The following is a 21,118-nucleotide window of genomic DNA, read 5'->3' on the forward strand; positions in this document are numbered from 1 at the left end:
GAAGCGAGAGAGCGACTTTGAGAAAGTCTTGTCGAATCAGTGAGCACTACATTGATCCAAACTAGTGACCATAGTTTTTATTTTGTTATTACAGTTTTTGTTATTTTTTGTGACTCAGTGGCTCCTGTATGAGTACAAGAGTTTTGTATATTCAAGCCAAAGTTCTTTAATGGTAACTACTACTCAGACCTGCACGGCAAGATAAACTTATCATCATCATCATCATCATCATCATCATCATCATCATCATCATCATTTATTTGCTTTGATCTTTTTTTCCCAAGGAAATGACACAAAATCTACTTGTATCCAAATCCAAAAAGCGAAGGGTATTCTTCTGCCTTTGACTTTAGTTATCTTTGAGGTATACGAAAGAGGTGCAACTCCTTATGAAAGGGTAAATGACAGGGGGGACTACCCTTCTAAAACGTTCCAGCTGAGTAGTCTCTCCCCCACTCCCACCCATTGTTGCATTGTTGTAACAATATCACCATTCAAGAATATGCACCCTACTCCCACCCCCCAACACCACCACAACTAACAAAGTCTCCATTCCGGAGAGAACTTTGGTTGCAGTTTGTTCTTTGTAACAATATCACTATTCAAGAATATGCACCCAACTCCCACCCTCCAACACCACCACGACCAACAAAGTCTCCATTCCGGAGAGAAGTTTGATTGCAGTTTGTTCTCATGACAGAATGAAATAAAAGTCTCAGACCTAAAATTTCAGAAATTTCACTTGGGTGTCGGTCGCTCATCGATGTAATTTCATGTGTAATTTTGTTGTTGTGGCTGGAGCTCAGTAATCTTTTAACTCAGGAACCAAGGGCTTTTTGAAAGTCTATGATAGTTTTTCTTATTGTTGGGCCACGTTACCACTTCAAGCGGCTTAGGAAACGACGGGCCGAAAGGAATGAAAACAAGGATGATCGGTGATTGGACGAAAAAATAGTAACAGATGAATTTACACATCGCCCGGATCGTGTGGATCGCTATTTACTCAGAGTTTGATTCAGAGTTTTTTTGTTAATGCAGTAAAATGTGGGTGAATATACATTTCTGCGTAGGGAGTGTACTTGTGACCTCTCAACTGCCGGATAATCCGTGCAATCCCCAGGCGTAATAAAGTTTTTATGCGAGCAGCCTGGGGAGCCTGGGCCGAATTGAGCATTGGATACCAAGATGGCGGACAAAGCTGGGTAAAATTTGTACAGAAGCCGGTAAAATGTATTCTTTCTTAACCTCGAAGCTTTGCAGTCGTCCTCTGCATAGATATGCTTTTTCTGGATTTCCAAGAATTACTTCAATTGTGAGGTATGTATGAACGCGAGCCACTTTTATCATTCCTGTCCGTTCTTTTCAGTAGCGCCCGGCCCGTCTTCAACTAACTTCGCTACTAGCTTGGTTTGAGCCCGATATCCTCTTCTCTTGAAGTGGAAAATGGTATTTGACTTACTTTAGTTGGACTGATTCTTGAAAAGAAAACTCGATGATATGTTTTTGTTGACTTCGTGAATCTTGTAGCAAATCAAATGTTACTTTCGGTTTCTCGAACCAAGCTTTTATACAAGCTATTATTATACAGGACAAATGGCAATCACAGTACGTTTCTGACTTCTGTGATCTGAAGCTATCAGTGTGTAAGTGGGAAAAAGGAGATGGTCCAGGGTTGTTGTTTCTCAGTTATGGCCCCTTGGAAAACATTCGCTCACCTCGAGCTCTTAATCATGGGGGAGGGGCATTTCAGTTTAAGCCAGTACATTTGGCAAATTGCACAGCTTTGTGGTCTGCAGTCTGCAGAGGTCTGCAGAGAGAGTATGCAGAATTTGTGGTCTGCTGTCTGCAGAGTGCGATGACAGAACTCGACAAGATCTTCTTTGTGTAGGGGCAGTTTCTGAAAACTCACACGAGACCGGCCCTTGCCATGCTCTACAGACTGGCTTCAGGGTGGGAATGGGGTACTCCCTTACTCCCGCTATTAGGTATATATATGTGCCACCCCAAGTGGTGTGGTTTTGGAACTATTTTGGTTTGAAAAACAAAACATCAGCACCTTATCCCAGCAGTTGGCAGCATCCTATTGTCTTTCTGGCTGTAATTATACACAGTTATGGTGTCATTTGCACAGAAGCCTTTCAGAGAATCACACCAAGCCGACCAGTGAGGGTGATCTCAGCCAGGTTTCATTACATCCTCAGTGGTACTTTTACGTCAAAAAATTGGAGATGGGTAACGTAGCACCTTCTCCTCAGTTGTTTTTAAGATCCTGAGTGTTGGTCTGGCCAGGGCTTAAACATGTGACCTCCATCTCTGCAATCTGGTATTCTGCCAACTGAGCTAACTGGGTGGTGGTTGTAAATGGGTACATGTATAATTTATATTATAACTTTTAACCATTTTGGCATGAAATTCTAAAAACGAGTAGGGATTTTAGAGACCAGTACAGGTTTTGGAGATCACAGATAGGGTCAGGATTAATGGAGGATCAGTCAACATACCCCACCAAAAGTTCTGAGTACAATTTAAATATTTAATAATTATTTTTATTTTTGTATAGGAGTTACAGACCAGCCATTATTCTAAGGGAGAAGCAAAGTGTTAAAATCTTTGCAAAGAAGACAGTGGATGCGTTTGGAATAAGTCAGAGAGCTCTGCATATCTGGAGGATCTTCGAACGAAAACCAAATTATTTAGGGGGTCATTGGTCGTTTCTAAAATATGCAGGACTTTTAGCTGTGGGAGGGCTTGTGATACGTTCAAAGATTTCCCACGCACATTGTGGCTTAAAGTTAAGTCATAAATCCTCATCACACTTCTCAGAGAATAAACAAGAGAATGGGGAGAAACCACCGCCAAAATTTGACTTTAAAGAATTCTGGAAATTCCTGTGGCCTGATCTATGGCTTCTTTTTTTAGCCAGCTTAAGTGCTTTTGCTGTAGCCATGGTGAATATTGAATTACCACTGATGCTTGGAAAGTTAGTAAATGCCGTCTCAAGTTTAACCAGCGGTGATCACAGCACTGACTTTTTCCAAGTGTTAAGAGAACCTGCCATGAAACTGATTTCAATTTATGGAGCTCAGGCAGTCCTTACTTTTGCTTATATCTCATTTCTTTCTTGCCTTGGTGAGAGGTTGGCAGAGAGAATGCGTAATGCTTTGTTTGCATCACTCATACGACAAGACATTGCCTTCTTTGATAGTCATAAAACTGGCGAACTTGTAAACAGGTTAGTTACATTGTAAATGTGCATGCATGTATATTTTGTGGTTTAAATTTTGTTTTGGTTTAAAATTTTTCAAACCTGTTTTATTTTTATTTTACTCTATGCAGTATCCATTACCATAATCTGAGACAAAAGGAAATAAAAATAGAACTGGTTTGAAAATTTTTGAACCAAAAAAACTTTTAAGCACAAGATATACAAGGCCATAATATAATCAGAACATTTTGGTGTACTTTTGAGCCTAACTAGTTTTAGAAGATGCATCATTCATTTGAGAAGCATTTGCTTCATATGAGAGTCATTTTAATTTGCACCTTTTCATTATTGTACATAGAAATACCCAGACATTTACAGGAAAATTCATGAACCATGTTTAGTAGTTTATAGCATATAAAATGAAAGTGAGAAGTGATCATCGCAGTGAATTTTCCAATTTATGCAATTGGAAATTGGAAGCCTGAAGAATTTTTTTTCAGGCTTCCAATTTCCAATTGCATAAATTGGAAAATTCACTGCGATGATCACTTCTCACTTTCATCTATATCCGCAGTTCATATATGAATTATTTCATATACTTTACATCGTTTCACTCCTCTCACGGGAAAATGTGAACCTACAATTGACCTTGCTCCCAATGTGTGGCTTCATAGCTCAGTTGGTAGAGCATCGCACCGGTAACGCGGAGGTCACGGGTTCGAATCCCGTGGAAGCCTGAATTTTTTTTTCAGGCTTCCAATTTCCAATTGCATAAATTGGAAAATTCACTGCGATGATCACTTCTCACTTTCATCTATATCCGCAGTTCATATATGAATTATTTCATATACTTTACATCGTTTCACTCCTCTCACGGGAAAATGTGAACCTACAATTGACCTTGCTCCCAATGTGTGGCTTCATAGCTCAGTTGGTAGAGCATCGCACCAGTAACGCGGAGGTCACGGGTTCGAATCCCGTTGAAGCCTGAATTTTTTTTTCAGGCTTCCAATTTCCAATTGCATAAATTGGAAAGTTCACTGTGATGATCACTTCTCACTTTCATCTATATCCGCAGTTCATATATGAATTATTTCATATACTTTACATCGTTTCACTCCTCTCACGGGAAAATGTGAACCTACAATTGACCTTGCTCCCAATGTGTGGCTTCATAGCTCAGTTGGTAGAGCATCGCACCGGTAACGCGGAGGTCACGGGTTCGAATCCCGTTGAAGCCTGAATTTTTTTTCAGGCTTCCAATTTCCAATTGCATAAATTGGAAAATTCACTGCGATGATCACTTCTCACTTTCATCTATATCCGCAGTTCATATATGAATTATTTCATATACTTTACATCGTTTCACTCCTCTCACGGGAAAATGTGAACCTACAATTGACCTTGCTCCCAATGTGTGGCTTCATAGCTCAGTTGGTAGAGCATCGCACCGGTAACGCGGAGGTCACGGGTTCGAATCCCGTTGAAGCCTGAATTTTTTTTCAGGCTTCCAATTTCCAATTGCATAAATTGGAAAATTCACTGCGATGATCACTTCTCACTTTCATCTATATCCGCAGTTCATATATGAATTATTTCATATACTTTACATCGTTTCACTCCTCTCACGGGAAAATGTGAACCTACAATTGACCTTGCTCCCAATGTGTGGCTTCATAGCTCAGTTGGTAGAGCATCGCACCGGTAACGCGGAGGTCACGGGTTCGAATCCCGTGGAAGCCTGAATTTTTTTTTCAGGCTTCCAATTTCCAATTGCATAAATTGGAAAATTCACTGCGATGATCACTTCTCACTTTCATCTATATCCGCAGTTCATATATGAATTATTTCATATACTTTACATCGTTTCACTCCTCTCACGGGAAAATGTGAACCTACAATTGACCTTGCTCCCAATGTGTGGCTTCATAGCTCAGTTGGTAGAGCATCGCACCGGTAACGCGGAGGTCACGGGTTCGAATCCCGTTGAAGCCTGAATTTTTTTTTCAGGCTTCCAATTTCCAATTGCATAAATTGGAAAGTTCACTGCGATGATCACTTCTCACTTTCATCTATATCCGCAGTTCATATATGAATTATTTCATATACTTTACATCGTTTCACTCCTCTCACGGGAAAATGTGAACCTACAATTGACCTTGCTCCCAATGTGTGGCTTCATAGCTCAGTTGGTAGAGCATCGCACCGGTAACGCGGAGGTCACGGGTTCGAATCCCGTTGAAGCCTGAATTTTTTTTCAGGCTTCCAATTTCCAATTACATAAATTGGAAAATTCACTGCGATGATCACTTCTCACTTTCATCTATATCCGCAGTTCATATATGAATTATTTCATATACTTTACATCATTTCACTCCTCTCACGGGAAAATGTGAACCTACAATTGACCTTGCTCCCAATGTGTGGCTTCATAGCTCAGTTGGTAGAGCATCGCACCGGTAACGCGGAGGTCACGGGTTCGAATCCCGTTGAAGCCTGAATTTTTTTTCAGGCTTCCAATTTCCAATTGCATAAATTGGAAAATTCACTGCAATGATCACTTCTCACTTTCATCTATATCCGCAGTTCATATATGAATTATTTCATATACTTTACATCTTTCACTCCTCTCACGGGAAAATGTGAACCTACAATTGACCTTGCTCCCAAATGAATGTGTGGCTTCATAGCTCTGTTGGTAGAGCATAGCACCGGTAATGCGGAGGTCACAGGTTCGAATCCCGTTGAAGCCTGAATTTTTTTTTCAGGCTTCCAATTTCCAATTGCATAAATTGGAAAATTCACTGCGATGATCACTTCTCACTTTCATCTATATCCGCAGTTCATATATGAATTATTTCATATACTTTACATAGCATATAAAATGTTATGCAATCAAGTAGTACCCTATGCATTATACCTGTAAATAGGTTAAAATGTCCCAAGTTCTTGCCTGATGGTTATTTTCAACAATGATTAGCTTGCTGCAGCTATCAGCAATGTCAAATGTCAGTATCACTAAATAGGGAGCTCAAGCAGTGACAATGACAACACCAACAACAACATCACTTGAAAGTATATGTATTACTTTATTTCATTTGTGCTACTTCGCTATTATTTCAACTTGTTCATCTTCTTAAGAAATGGGTGGCAAACTACTCAGAAACCAAATTGGTAGGAGTGGTGTTCAAGTTAAGAAAGAAAATTAAAAATTCACTGTCGTGTGTTAATTCTTGTTCTCGACAAAACCTTGAATTTGGTCATTTCATGTTGTTGTTTGACAGAGGATGGCAAAGAAATGTACCAATTGAAAATTTAAAACACACGTGCAGATTGATTGATTTTCCCATTAAACCTATATTGTTTTGTGGTGTTGTCATTGCGTCATCATGGTTGTTGCTTAAGCTCCCTAATGCTGCTGATTTTAAAACAGCAGTCTTCATGGTAGTGTCTATTTATACCAGACAATTCAGCAAGTTTGCCTATATCACATAGCAAAGAAATTCACAAGCTTGGTATTATTATTAAATTCAACAGTGATTTGTTAGTGATTAAATCTGTGATGAAATGTGTAAATCCAACTACATTGTACAGAAGCAGTGTCTTACTCAGAGTTCTTAATTTGACCCCTCCATTGTGACAATCATGTAACTGTGGTTAGTTCATCCCCACAGACTGACAGCTGATATCCAGGATTTCAAGAGTGCTTTCAAGCAGATTATTTCACAAGGTCTTCGTAGCACAACACAAACAATTGGGTGTGTGCTGTCGCTTTATGTGATTTCACCTAAACTGACAGTTGTAATGCTGGCAGTTTTACCAGTTGTTATCATTGGGGGCACTTTATTTGGCTCTTTGTTAAGGAGGCTTTCAAGAGCAGCTCAAGCCCAGGTTGCCAAGGCAACAGCCGTGGCTGACGAGGCACTGGGAAATGTGCGAACAGTTCGTGCTTTTGCTATGGAGGACAAGGAAACAAAGTAAGTTAGAATTATTGAAGTATACACACCTTTTAACATGCTTGCTTTGCGTGTACGCCCACCATTGTGCCACCCCTGCTTCCCATTGCATCCTGGATCAAGTAGTCTGTGTTTAAGGCCTTGCTGGGGTCATATTCTTGGTCAAGCGACTTTAATGTCACTTTTCTTCTGTCTGCCCAGGCATATAAATGAAGGAAGGGGGTACCAGCAAACTGTCAGTATCTAACTCAGTGCTGGGCTGATCTGTAATGGACTGGCATCCCATCCAGGGGGAGTAGCAAATTATTCTCCTAGGTGCTTAATGCTACAGAAACCAAGATACATGTAATAAAAATTAACATGAACCAGTTTATATGCATAATCTAAGCAAATGTAGCTTTGTGACAGATTGTATCATGATGAAGTGTCTCGATCGAAGACAATGAATGAGCTCTTGGGGATTGGTATTGGAGCTTTCCAAGGAATGGCCAACCTTGCTATTAATGGCCTAGCACTGGTTGTGTTGTACTATGGAGGATCACTTCTTGCCAATAGAGAAATGGAACCTGGGGATCTGATGAGTTTCCTTGTGGCTACACAGACCATACAAAGGTACATGTATGTTTACCTGCCAGCTTAACAATATCAATTAGCATATTGTCCTTACTGTCTCTCTCCCCTGTACCCCCTGCCGGGTGAGGGGAAGAGATGGCTGACATAATTTCCAGCCTATTGTGATAGTTGTAAGGAGAAAATAGATTCTAGTCACTTTTGGGGCTTAAAATGTTGACCAAAGCTCTCCGCTGTGTTCCACTGATGCCTCACCCATTTTTCTCTTAAACAGGTGCCTAGAATTAATGACTTAGCAATAATTATTAATTAGTAAAAATCCCCCTTTGTAATTTAATACATGCTCCAATAAAGTTCTTATAATACTATAAATCATTGCCCAAGGGAAAAAGAAAAATTAGAATGTTAGGACATGGCATGTGTTCGTTAATTGACCAGAATATGTCCAGAATGAAAGGCTGCGCACTTCTAAAAATTGATAGTTTTAAGTTTGTTTCCATTGTGATCAACAATAAATCAAGGGTTTCAATGTTTAAGGCCAGCTGGTCAGTTTCATGTTGGTGATATCATATTTTTTTGCAGGGTCTTTCAAGATCAAGCTAGAATTTATAACACAGCATTATTTGTTTGTCTCAGATCACTGGGTAGCATGTCCCTCCTATTTGGTCAAGTTGTGCGCGGCATGAGCGCAGGAGCCAGGGTGTTTGAATACCTTGTTATAAAACCCACTATACCGGTGACTGGAGGTATGCAAATGCCACTTGAGGCCATTCATGGACAAGTTAATTTCGAGAACGTTACATTTTGCTATCCAACACGGCCCACACAGACTGTGCTTAAAGACTTCTCCTTGACAATGCCCGCGGGTAAGATGGTTGCACTGTGTGGTAGTAGTGGTGCTGGAAAGTCTACAGTGGCCTCGCTGTTGGAACGTTTTTATGATGTGGATAGTGGAAAGATTTTTCTTGATGGCCATGACATCACTGCTCTGGATCCAACTTGGCTGAGAGGACATGTAATTGGGTTTATTCACCAGGTATAATATTTTTTGTTTTAATTACGTCCAGTTTTGTCTGTGGCATCCTTTGTAGCAATATTGTATATCCTGCAAGTGCTCTGTTAAATATTCAGATATAGCTAAATGTAATTTAGGCTGTTAGACTTGAGCCAATGTTGGTCTGCTGGATTTGGGGCGGTCATGTGCTTTTAGCGTCTCATACAGGGTTTTGCAGGGCTGATCCAGCTGTGTGAGGATCGACGTGCAGTTGCTTTGAGCGTCAAATCTGCTTGTGGCATGTTTTTGCTCATTCTCTTATCTCCCCCTTCTGCTGGTCATGCTAATGGGTGGGTTGGTAAGTACATGTATCTCCACTGATTCTATCAGTGCGACAATGCCTGGGTGATTGCTGATGTCAGGGTAAGGGTGCTATGGATACCTGTGTGCTCTGCTCATTGCTAGTGTCTCCCCTGGTGCCACCTTCTCTTACTCACCATTCCCAAGCTCTTCAGTTGGCGATCAGTTTAAAGTAAGATAAATCTGTTCCATGGTTATCAAAACTTAAAGACATGAATAACTTCTTACTGTTTTTATCCCGTCCTAGGAACCTGTGCTGTTTGCTACGTCAGTACTGGAGAACATAAGATATGGTCGACCAGATGCTACTGATGAAGAGGTAATAATTGCTAAATCTTACATTATTTCAGTCTGTATTCAAGTTTCAAAAAAATAATTCTCTTCATTATTTAACAGTCCATTTGGTATGAAACTTTTAAAACATTAAAGACACTAGAATGTTTATTGTAATGCATTAACATATCAAATGGGACCTTAAGTTATTATTAACAGTCAGTAAAGAAAAAAAAAACAAGAGGTAGGAGACCAGTTGGCATGCACTGAGACTCAATCACAGGACCAGTGATCAATGAAAAACAGATCCACTCAGTGGTCAGAGAGGAGGCATTTTGAAACTGCAGGGACCTCAGAGTTAACCGTAATGTCATAGGGATCTGCCTCCTGTGGCAGAAACCTCGCTGTAATTCTTATAGCATAATATAAACAGCATGATCATCGGAATTTTCTGCATGGTCACTGACTTTAATATGACTTACTGTGGTGTGCAACAGTCTCAAGGATTAGAATCATGTCCCTAGGTTATATTAACCAGTAATATTAAATACTTCTTTATTGTTGATCTCTGATGTTAGGTACTGGCCGCAGCAAAACAGGCAAATGCTGATGACTTTATTAGAGGTTTCCCAGAGGTACATGTGTTCTATGTAATTTTGAGTTACAGTTGAAAATGATTAAAACTTAATTTCTCATTTGAAATAAAAAAGTCAGAGTTGAACACAGTAATTAATACAATCTGATTAACATTCACTTCTGGATAACTTTTTTTAAGGGCTACAGCACTGTTTTAGGAGAGAGAGGGGTTACAGTGTCTGGAGGACAAAAACAAAGGTAATTAACCCTTTCCTGACCAAGAGTGCCATATGGCACAAGACGCAATTATGAGCTCAGTATTTGGTCAATTTGTGTGAAATTTGCACAACCAAAAGATCTTTGAAAGATCTATAAATTGAAGGCATAAAATCATGCCCCCTTCCTATATGAGACTTAATTTACCACCCCTCAAACTTTTGGATTTTTTTTCCTTTGTACGTGAAGGGTCCAGTTGATATCTTACAACAAGCAATGCACTGAGAGCTGTACATTAAGCTATAGTTTAGGGGGATACCCAGTATGTACAACGAATAAGAAAATTTTCAAAGTTTTCCTTCGTTCGTTTTGGACTTTTCTCACTCTCATATGTGACCTCCTCCATCTCTGTTGGTGTGATATATAGCACACTCCAGAAAATACTTTTTAAATGGTATATCACATGTAGTCTCCCAGCTCATAGTTAGCGATTTAGAAAAATTCGCCATTTCCCTTGGACGGGAAAGGGTTAAGCCATAAGAGCTGCCAAACTTGCAACATGTGGCCATTCCTGCCTATATGTTATAGACCCTATGCAATGCAATATGTAATACCCTATGTCTGCCATTTTGATATTCTTTTGTGTGCATTCAAATTACCCTCACTAGCCTTATTCAAGGTGAAGTATTCTTTTGTTTTTTGGACTCAAGAATGAGGCTAGTAAGGCTGCAAAGAAAAGAATATTAGAACATTGGCCATTTTTGCATATTAGGTCTATTGGGGTCAACTGTAGAACTCATACTAGCAGTCCTGATAATGGTAGACAAGTGGTATTGTAAGTGGTTAAGATGGTGGTAGGGTCACTGGTGGTAGCAGTGCTGGTACTAAGGGGTGTTGGTAGCAGTGGCAGTAGAGGTGTCAGTATGGTAGCAGTGGTGATAGAGGTGGCAGTACCGTTGGTGGTAGGGGTGGCAGTAGCAGTGGATGTAGTGGTGTTGGTAGCAGTGGCAGTAGAGGTGTTCAATATTTATTTATTTATTTGTTATTTATTTATTTTTGCAGAATTGCAATTGCTAGAGCATTGCTTAAAAACCCAGCCATTCTCATCCTAGATGAAGCAACTAGGTATCATTGCATTCAACATAGAAAAAATGCACTCCTACATGTAATACAGATTGGAGTCGAGATTGTATAGGAGAGGCGATCAACGAAAGGAATGGATCTTGGTGACATCAAACACACTCTCTGATCTTTGATAGGCTCTCTCTCCTTTTGCCAAGTTGGCGATGATGTCATTCACCCCTGCAAAATCTACGGGGGATGTCAGATACGCATCCCAAGATCCATTCATTAAATCAACGCTGTCCCATACAATCTTGACTGCAATCTGTATTAGGAGTACTAGTGCTTTCTTTCTACGTCGAATGAAAAAACTCTGGGTTGTTGTTGTTAATTGTTGCAATGTTGTTTGTTGTTGTTGCAAGTTTTTTCCAAGTATTACTATGTAATATGTGGTCTGTATTTTTGCAGTGTTTATTTTCTTATCAATACTCACCATTTCATCAAATTATTTTATTATAATCTTATGGCAGTTCATTTTCAGAAAAAAATTTATGTAGAACTTAATTGACCTGGCAGCTCAAGCAGAGAAATAATGTTATTGTTTTTGTTAATTTCTATTGTTATTTAAATGGCAAACAATAATATTATTGAAAATGAAAAAATTGGAAATCTTTTCAAAATTATAATACAATGTGTTTTCAATTGATGGTTTGCATGTGATATCATGGCGACCATGCTGGTGCACAGGAACAAAGAAATTTTTCTGCGCTGGGAGTTAACTTTCATTTTTACGCAAACTATGTGTCTGAACAAATTTCCTTTTGTTTTGTACACCAACACAGCAGCAATGCAAACCACCTGTAGACCATTTCCGAGTTGTTTTGAACCTAATTTTGAAATTTCCATTCATAATTATGCAAACAAAACTAATTTTCATATGAAAAGTTTTCACTTAGCCTCACTTTCATAGTGAGGTTCACAACAACTCGGAAATAGCCCATTGGCAAAACATTAAAACAGTCAGCATGTATGCCTAAATTTGTTTTCAACAAATTTTTCAAGAAACTAACAACAATTTTTATTGTTATTTTTTGGATGTTGCACCATGGGCAACAAAAATGAGTCCACGTAGATGACTTTTAATAAAATGTTTGACTTATCATTTTGTGTGCAGTGCTTTAGATGCTGAGTCTGAACGCGTTGTACAGGATGCTCTGGACAAAGTAACAAAAGGTGAGAATTGTCTCAACTCCCATGATTTTAGCTAGTTTCTTCTTGAAAGGAATGTGATTTTAAAGCCTACCACAGCACATAATTTATTTCCAGATAAAAAGGTATTCACAAATGTGAATTCAAAATAGACTGCAGGGGACATCCTCCTTCCTCTTCCCTGGCCAGCTGACATGCATTTTATTTTTGTACTCGCTTTTTAGCTGTTCTCTGAATTTACCATTAGAGAACCAGTAACAGGCCAGCCAGTCAGTGCTAATCACTCTTACTTTGGTCAGTACAATTGATGAGTACACCTTTTGCAACTAGAAAGTACTGAGAGTGATGGAAAACCTTTTTTGCATGGAGAGTAAACCCTTGCAATTGATTTATTTGTTGCTTTTTTGTTTTCCTGTCAGGTCGCACTGTTATAGTCATTGCTCACAGACTCAGTACAATACAGAATGCTGGTTAGTTTCTGGAACATTATTCTTGTTTTTTGGCTGCACAAAGGTTGTTCAAAGCTGTTCAAGTCTTTTTAGTTCAATAGTTTTTCATTGATAAGTAATTCTTGTTTTGTTAGTACTTTGTTGAATTAATTTTTGTCTTTTTCAGACATGATTGTGGTTCTTTCTCATGGCAACATAAAGGAGGTAAATGTTATAATATTTTGGTTTTAAATTAGTGGTAATTAATACTAAACAAATTATTTAAATTTATGTACTCAAAATTTCATACAAGTATCAAAGGCAAAAACAATGTGACTTACTGCAAGATAAATTTACAGACCCTGTGAGACTCAAATGACAGCTTCCGCCATAAATCATAGTACTTTTTGAGCTGGTAAACCGACATTTTAGAGACTAAGCGGGCACCGTTACTCTCCTTCAGTGAAGATTTCCAGCACGCATACATGTAGGGTGCGCTTATTGGAGGATTTACAGTATTTTAAATTCCTCCTTGCTGTTCCAATTAGGATTTGCACCTGTGGCCTGCTTCCACTAGGCAGTCTGAACCAACTTGACAGGACAGACTTAAGAACCTCATGAATATGATCAATGTTATTGAATTTTGTAAGGTGGGAACACATCAAGAATTGATGGCAAGAAATGGACTGTATGCAGACCTTGTGCGCCGGCAAATGCAAGACCAAGATTAATCTTCCAGATGGCACATGTTCAAACGTACAATCACATATTTGTAAGCTGCTTCAAGACCTTTTAAGCTGATGGGGTTTTTCAAATTCAATTTTTATTCTTCATTTGCCTTTCATTTATACTCACTTTATACTTTGTGAGGAATGTTGAAATTAAACTTGGTCAGCTGTTATGATCACCATTAAACAAATAACATGATTTGCAGCTTTAACAAAGCTTTCAAACCACAACCTCATTCCTGGCCACTAACTTGAATTACCCAGGAAATGTCATCCACGTGAATGCAGGTCACAAAAATAAAACAATGGAATTTTGTCAAATTATGTTGGGTACAGTATCTTGATACATTTGGAACTCCTCTCAAGCAATACTCTAAAAACTAGTGATATGTACACTATAAAGTAGAATTTGCATGCATTTATGTAACGGTGTGAGGGTTTACAGTGCGACTACTATTACTGGGGTCTGACTTAAAACTGGCTAATCAGATCACAGTATTACATGAACAGTGAATAATTCCAAAATTTGGGTTTTAACTGTTGTTTTCCATCCACTCGTGATTGCTTCAATCGGCTTTGGTTGAAATTTATTGTCTTGTGACTGGCCAGTTTTGTTTAAGTGACCCCAGTAACAGTAGTCGCATTATAAGACTGTAACGTGATTATGAAAGTACTGTGAATAAACAAAATTTTCAGCAAACCAGTTATCAGTTTTATTTTATTCACTGTGTTTTTACAGGTTGTGCACTTCTAGTGTGATTATAGAAAATCATTTAACCTTAACCCACATAATTCTATTTAGTAAAAGGAACATGTAAAAGCACTTCAAAAACACTAAATACAAGGAGATTTTATATGCTCATCACAGTGATGGCTGTCAATTTCTAAAAACAGGAAAGATATTAACACAAGCCTGAAATGTGTCTGCATAAAAATTGGCAAGGTACATGTATCAGACAATTAAAATAATTGCCTAGCAATTAGCACCATTTCCCTAATTCTTATAATTTCAATTAATGTTAATGGATAATAGGCATTTCATATTACATGTACCATGTTCACACCAGAAACGTATAACATCAACATAAAGTGTGTTTTTTTTTTTTTACGTTTCTGTGACGATGCCATTATATGTTGCCACAGCAAACCAGACCTTACATGTACCTGTATCTACAAATCAAACTATGGCAACACGTAGTGACCAAAAGATTTTACAAAACATTAATGATTGCCAAACCTACTGTAATATTCATCATGACACCTCGGGTTAACCAGATATGCTTAACCCAAAGTGCTAAGATGAATTCTTATCGTAATTCTTACTGCACACTAGTGCTCAAAGTCAGAATTTAATCAACAATCCTAACATTCACTGATTTCAAATTATAGGAAAAATAGTGTGACAACTGGTTTCAAAATAATTGTAATTATTCCTTTTGTTGTGACATGCTTGTCTGAAGATAGTGTATTTCAACATATAATTAATTTTTCTATTGAGCACAGAAGACCATGGAATTGCTCCAAGGGATGACCTCAATAAAATATTTTCCCCTTCTAGGGCACCAACACAATCCATCCAGATTCATATGAAGCCTACATGTACACAGGAATGTGCCGCCCAACGGGGTATGATTTTTCAAGGCAAATTCAAAAATGCAAGTTTTTGACTTGACACTGGCATAGGCAGGCCTTGTAGATAGGATAATTATATTATTTGTAAGGAACTATTTTCCTGATTTTCCCAGAAAATATGGCTGACTTGGAGATTAAGACAACAAATTAGCTATGCCTTTTAAGCCATGTTCTGCTTTGTCAAAACACAGCTTTTCCTAAAGCTGGGGCACTGTTGTCAAATAGCCTCTCACCTAATTGTCAGACACCAAGTACATTTGAGTTAAAAAAATGAGCTCAGTTGTCTTAAATGTCCTTGTTGTCACCCCTCACAACAAATACATAAATCAGCTTTTCAGCTTTTTGTCTTCTAAATGTGACAAACAAAACAGTAAATAATCATATACATTTCCTGGAGTCTAACCTTGAACCTTGCATTGAATGGCAATGTTGTTAATTTGCTTGTCAATTCAAGTCAAACAGAGTAGGGGAAGTATCAATGAATTTTTTCATAAACAGGGTCAGAGTTTGCCTACCTGGGCAGCACACCCCTAATCAAAATACAGTTCAGTGTCCAGCCCAACCACCAACCCCCCCCCCCCCCCCCTTCCCCTGGCTCTCATCAGTCTTTGCTTTTACAACTTTAGGGGTGATCAAGCACATACCCGGGCCAGCTAGTGACTCTGGAACCAATATCAGGTGGCTGTGTTTACAGACTACTTAGAAAACATATTAAATATTAAAAGCAAATTTAGGTCACACTGTAATTAAACAGAAGAAATTGAATCCATTATACTGCTTTACACCTTTCCAATTTGACTCCAGGCCAACATCAGAATGTCTCGTTTCTCTTTTGGAAATCTGAGCTCACGCCCACTAAGTCGGCACTGTTCTAATTCATTGCATGCCTTGTCCAGTTCCCTCTTGATCAAACCTTGTTGTTCTTGTTCACGAGAAATCCAATCCAGTGCCATTTGACTTCTCATCTCGTCATCAATAGTTCTATCAGAATAATGCTCCAAAACCTCCTGTCGTGAACAATTTCTGTCTCTCATTGCCTTCAAACTTCCATTCCAGTGTAACAGCTGGAATATTGTCATGAGATCTTGAAACTCTAACATACTTTTGCCCTTGTTTGATTCCAGCATAAACCTGAATGCTCCAACACCAGTGTTAGGATCTCTGGAGCTATCTACTGTCAGATTAATTGTCTTTCTCTTCAAAGCAACTTGGGTCTCTGTTGACTCGGCTTCTTTCACAGCTGACTCCACAAACTCATCCGTAATTTTTCTGCAGGAAAACAATATGACAAGATCAATAATTATGCGGTAATTTAAGACAAATGGTTATCCAAAATCACTCAATTTTTAGAAATATTTATATCCTGAAATTAAGTCTCCAATATATACACTGTATGGCCCACAGAAAATTGACTATTAATCCTGTTCCCAGTTTAAAAAGTTCTTGAATGTTATTGAGAGCTCTCAGAATGCTGTTGAATACGGACATCCTCACGAGCCCTTGAATTCCTTCACATGATGGCCAATAAAAGGTCTTTGAATTAATTAACAATAGGTTGCCCATAAACACCTTAAAATAATAAGTTAAATGTTAAACTAATCTTGGAAAGTTCTTAACACTCATCTCTTTTAATTGATAAAATATATTTAATAAAAGTTTGACATATTACATGTACATTAATAATTTAATACTGTAGTTATCTAGTACCTATGATGGTTAGTAGGCCTGTAATTATAATGATTCATACATGTATCCCTACCCCTCCAGTCAAGTTGGTGATATGAAAACCCAAGCTAACCTACATGTATACTGTTTCACACTTTTATCATGGATATGAAGCTGTGCTTGTCATGGCAATGTTCACAAACATAGCCTATGTTCACAGCTTGACATATTTACCTTGAGGGATGTTCGTTAAACACAGAATTCATAAGTGCAATTTTTGCAGCACTTCTCTTAGCTTCAGCCTTTGTGGGGCATGGTTGAAAACTCCCAAAGCAACTTCCTCCAGGAAGACTGACATAGCAAACATATGGTGGCTTCTCAGATGCCTCTGGTTCATACATGATGGTAGACCCACCCTTTAAGGGAGATCCACGTGATTCTTTCATTTGCCAAAACTCTTGCAATGCTTCAATTACATTAACTGAAAAAAATAAAATTAACAATCATTTCACCTGTTTTTTTAGTAACTATAATCTAATGACAACAAATATAATTTAACTACCATAATTTGACAGGACTTCCTCTCAGAGTGTGACTCAACTGGCAATTTTGCCACCACCAGTCAATTATATGGATAACGGGTAATCAAGTTTTGCAATGTTTTAAATTTTTTCTTAATGAAGAAACAATGATCTCCCATAAATCACAATTCATGAAATAACAACCCCCACCACTCTAACCAAATTCTGATATACTGAGACTGATCGCTACTATCCCTTATATATTTGCAAGCCAAGATTGCCACCAATATTAAGATTAAGATTAAGGGCATTAGCAGTGCTTTCAATAAGACTCGGCAGCTCTTTTAAGCTCCAGAAGGGTTTTCTGACGTCAGAGCAATATTCTATTATGTTGGTTAACTCTTTCAAGTAAGTGAAACGAAACTTTGACTTGCTTGACAGAGCAACATGTTGATAACAGTAATTTATTATAATATTCTAAGCTTTGCTGTTCTTACAGATTCTTCTCCAAGAGGGATGACACTTGCAGCCTCATAATTTGTGTAGTTGCACAAATACCCCCCCCCCCCCCCCCAACAGAAAGTTTTTGTTTTACACCCCTCATCCCCCAGGAAATTCCAGTTTAGCTTCATATTTTGCTCCTAAAATTTTGAATTTCTGATGACCTTCCATGGGGTGGGTATGGATTTTTTCTGAAAGTTGCACAATTACCCTCTGACAGGGACTATAGAATAGCAGCCACCTACTTACATAAATCTTATTGGAAGCCCTGTATTAGATGTCTGAGTGGATACTAGCACTAAGAAATCACTGTGGACATCCTTTTGGGAGGGAAGAATGAAAAATGAAAGGATAAGGGTAGATCACATCTTAGTAACTTGTCAAATTACTGTAACAAGAATCCAAAAGAAACTACCATGTTGCTTTAGGTTAGTAAAAATTTAAAGTTAACCAAGTTCATGTTGTTGAGTATATCCAAGGTTGCTTACTACCTTACAAGAGCCAGGTAGCCTGGGGCCCCTCAAGAAAATGCTCGGAGCGTCCAAATTTTGGCAGCTGGGCTCCTAACTTAAGTCAGCTCTTGGCCTTAAGCTTGTGGGCTCCTTGAAATATTCCTTAGGCAATGACCTTGACAACTATCCTGCATACTTTTATTTTACAGACTCTTAAACTCACTAAAAACTACTCTGAGATAAAGGAGATGAATTGTAAGTTAGTTTTTTGGGTTTAAGATTAACTGAAGTATGTCACAAAAGCATGCCACGCTGGAAAGCGAAATATCAACCACAAACCCGGGAAGATTCCGAATTCCAGCAAAATCAAACTATAAATTAGTAATCAAGAATGTTCTGTATAAATATCCTTCTCTATTGCATCAGCAATTTAATGCACCATTGAATATGATTGATATGATAATTACACAGCAACAAGGTGACAGAGCAGTATAGCTTCAAAGGAACAAAACAACAAGAAGCTGAAAACTTTACGAGGCTAAAATGGATGATCTTGATAATCATTTTGAAAGGCATGGAACATTTGAAACCAACTTAACAAAGTGAAGGTAAACCACTTACGGGTAAACCTCAACAAAAGGACGTTTGGCAAATTTACAACTTAGTTACAACAAATAAAACGCTGCTGTCACTTGGGAGCCAACATGTAAATTCCATAATGAAAAAAGCCATCAGTCAATATATTTAAGATTTAGATCGCTTTGGAAGGCCTTTACGACAAGCACTAATATTAAACTAAGAAATGTTTGCCAATCATTCTCGACAGCTTCTTGATTCCACAAAGGCCTAACTCTATGAAATATCTTCGATGATGGCGGTCCTTTTGACTAGAAGAGTGTGCGTCGAAAGATTGACGCGTCTTCATTGTAATTCACGTTCAATACAACTAGCTCAGTTGGTGAGTATCATGCAAATTTTGGGCAAGATATTCGACACATTTCGGATCAAATTTATCGATGACGCGAAATTCACTCTTAGGGACTAAAATAACAGTTTCGCGGGGCACTCACAGTTCGTTTTTGTTATAAGGCCACTGTTTATAAACTGAAGATGTAATGAAACAAAAGCGTACAATTTAACCTATAAAACCTTTCTTGCGTGTAGGTTTAAGCTTACATTCTGTTTTGAAGAGTCATGCACGATTAAATTCTAAACATGAAGAGAAAAGCTTACAGCTACACGAACATTAAATATTGTCTTTTGAACACCAAAAATAACTATAATGTGAACAACAAACAGCGCAGTAACTTTAATCGTACGAGGAAACTGTAACTCATAAACGAGAGCAAACCAAAACTGGCAAGCATATGAATTTAGCGACGTTGGAAATGTTAGCAAATTAAGACAACCTATCGCTTACCTCTACCATATCCATGAGTATGCTTAGCAAACGAGTTCAGAACAGCGTCAACAGCTTCTTTTAGCACTGACTTCGCAGGATGAGCTCCATCCGAACCGCTCGGTAGACCTGTTATCGGTTGTTCCCGAGTAGTCGCCATGTTGACCAGCAAGAAACGAAACGAACAAATAAAATTGTGAAGCTCCTTGCTTCCCTTCGCGTAAAAAAACGAACTTCCTGCTTTCACTCCGCTGTCATAAATATAGTGTACCGTTTAAATACCTGCTGGATGTAAACGAACTGTGATGACAGGTAAAGACGGGCGTTGAAACGCCTAACCTACATTTCTTCCTGTGTTCCAAAACGACGAAGTGCTACTATGAGGAAAAAATTTTCAGAGGGGAGCGGTGGGGGTAGAGCTTCGTCTCTCACATGAAAATGTTGACGAGTCAAGGCCTGGGGCCAAGACTTTTCCTGCCACGAATAGCAACGAATGCCATTGCAAAATTGAAGTAAATCAACTTTCAAAGAAAGTAGCAAGTCAGGAAGTACACTGTATATCTGGTTCTTGAATGTTTATAGCTTTTAACGCCATACGCATGAATTCAGTGCCAAGGCAGAGCCGGTCACGGTTCCTGATTTACTCGGGGAAGGAAGGGGGGGGGGGGGGGGGGTGGGGGGGGGTACTCCCAAAAAAATTGGGTAGGGGTGTGCGGCCCGCTTCCCAAAACCCCTACCCTATTTATGATCAAAATCTACGATTTCCCTACCCTATTTATGACCTGAAGTAGCCTCTTCTAAAAAAGTCAAACCCAGGACTAGAGTGCAAAAATCTATACCCTGTTTACTACCAAAATGGCGGCAAAATGGCTAAAAGCGATACCCTATTTATGACCAAAACAGCCGAAAAACCATACCCTTTGGCGCCGCACATACCTATATAGCCCATATAAGGGAGTACCCCCCCCCCCCCCCCCCCTTTGCTGATTTACCTCGATTTACTTGACTGGAACCAGGTTTATGGGCACCCCCACCAAACCCATATTTTCGCGAAAACCGCTGGGCTCTGAAATCTGATTTATGTCCTCGTTATCTAAGGCCTTCCGGCAATAGGCCCGTTATCACGGTTTTCGACGCCATTTTGACGAGTAGGCAAACACGTCTTGAAATAACAGTGTTTGTATGGAAATTCGATGTCAAATAATTTTCATAAAACATCGCTTCTGAAAAACTCACTAGGAAAAGGATTTTAGGAAAAAAAATTGGAGGGATCGATGTCACGTCCAGTCGTGTTTTGAACTTTCCATACATTTCTCTGTATTTTTTTCCCGCGAACTATTTTTAGTAGCAGTTTACGGCTGGTTCGCTATA

At 38.7% G+C, this 21,118-nt stretch overlaps 2 protein-coding genes and 1 non-coding gene across 3 annotated transcripts; 2 read left to right on the forward strand and 1 right to left on the reverse strand.

The window, feature by feature from the left end:
- Nucleotides 1-1,166: 1,166 nt before the first annotated feature.
- On the forward strand, nt 1,167-13,870 carry LOC146484993 (mitochondrial potassium channel ATP-binding subunit-like). The gene is made up of 13 exons (XM_085103885.1): nt 1,167-1,317; nt 2,561-3,232; nt 6,880-7,182; nt 7,570-7,773; nt 8,368-8,767; nt 9,333-9,404; nt 9,937-9,993; nt 10,134-10,192; nt 11,213-11,275; nt 12,387-12,445; nt 12,841-12,891; nt 13,037-13,074; nt 13,500-13,870. The coding sequence occupies exons 1-13, from the start codon at nt 1,229-1,231 to the stop codon at nt 13,578-13,580; spliced, it is 2,148 nt and encodes a 715-aa protein (XP_084960011.1). The 5' UTR covers nt 1,167-1,228; the 3' UTR covers nt 13,581-13,870.
- Trnat-agu (transfer RNA threonine (anticodon AGU)) lies at nt 4,122-4,194 on the forward strand. The gene has a single exon. It is a non-coding gene; the product is annotated as a tRNA-Thr (tRNA).
- A 1,971-nt stretch (nt 13,871-15,841) lies between the features above and the next one.
- LOC146484995 (LIX1-like protein) lies at nt 15,842-20,046 on the reverse strand. Its single transcript, XM_085103886.1, has 3 exons — nt 19,769-20,046; nt 17,109-17,355; nt 15,842-16,478 (listed from the first exon to the last, which is right to left on the reverse strand). The coding sequence occupies exons 1-3, from the start codon at nt 19,905-19,907 to the stop codon at nt 15,989-15,991; spliced, it is 876 nt and encodes a 291-aa protein (XP_084960012.1). The 5' UTR covers nt 19,908-20,046; the 3' UTR covers nt 15,842-15,988.
- Nucleotides 20,047-21,118: the final 1,072 nt, after the last annotated feature.

Source organism: Pavona decussata, unplaced genomic scaffold, assembly GCF_977016875.1.
Source record: "Pavona decussata unplaced genomic scaffold, jaPavDecu1.1 SCAFFOLD_28, whole genome shotgun sequence".
Classification (NCBI taxonomy): Eukaryota; Metazoa; Cnidaria; class Anthozoa; order Scleractinia; family Agariciidae; genus Pavona; species Pavona decussata.

Coding starts and splice junctions, on each gene's coding strand:
- LOC146484993 (XM_085103885.1), top strand. CDS start 1,229: ATGTATTCTTTCTTAACCTCGAAGCTTTGCAGTCGTCCTCTGCATAGA. Junction 8,768..9,332: donor TAATTGGGTTTATTCACCAG/GTATAATATTTT, acceptor ATCCCGTCCTAG/GAACCTGTGCTGTTTGCTAC. Junction 11,276..12,386: donor ATCCTAGATGAAGCAACTAG/GTATCATTGCAT, acceptor TTTTGTGTGCAG/TGCTTTAGATGCTGAGTCTG.
- LOC146484995 (XM_085103886.1), bottom strand. CDS start 19,907: ATGGCGACTACTCGGGAACAACCGATAACAGGTCTACCGAGCGGTTCG. Junction 17,356..19,768: donor TACTCATGGATATGGTAGAG/GTAAGCGATAGG, acceptor TATTTTTTTCAG/TTAATGTAATTGAAGCATTG. Junction 16,479..17,108: donor TTTAACGAACATCCCTCAAG/GTAAATATGTCA, acceptor GTTTTCCTGCAG/AAAAATTACGGATGAGTTTG.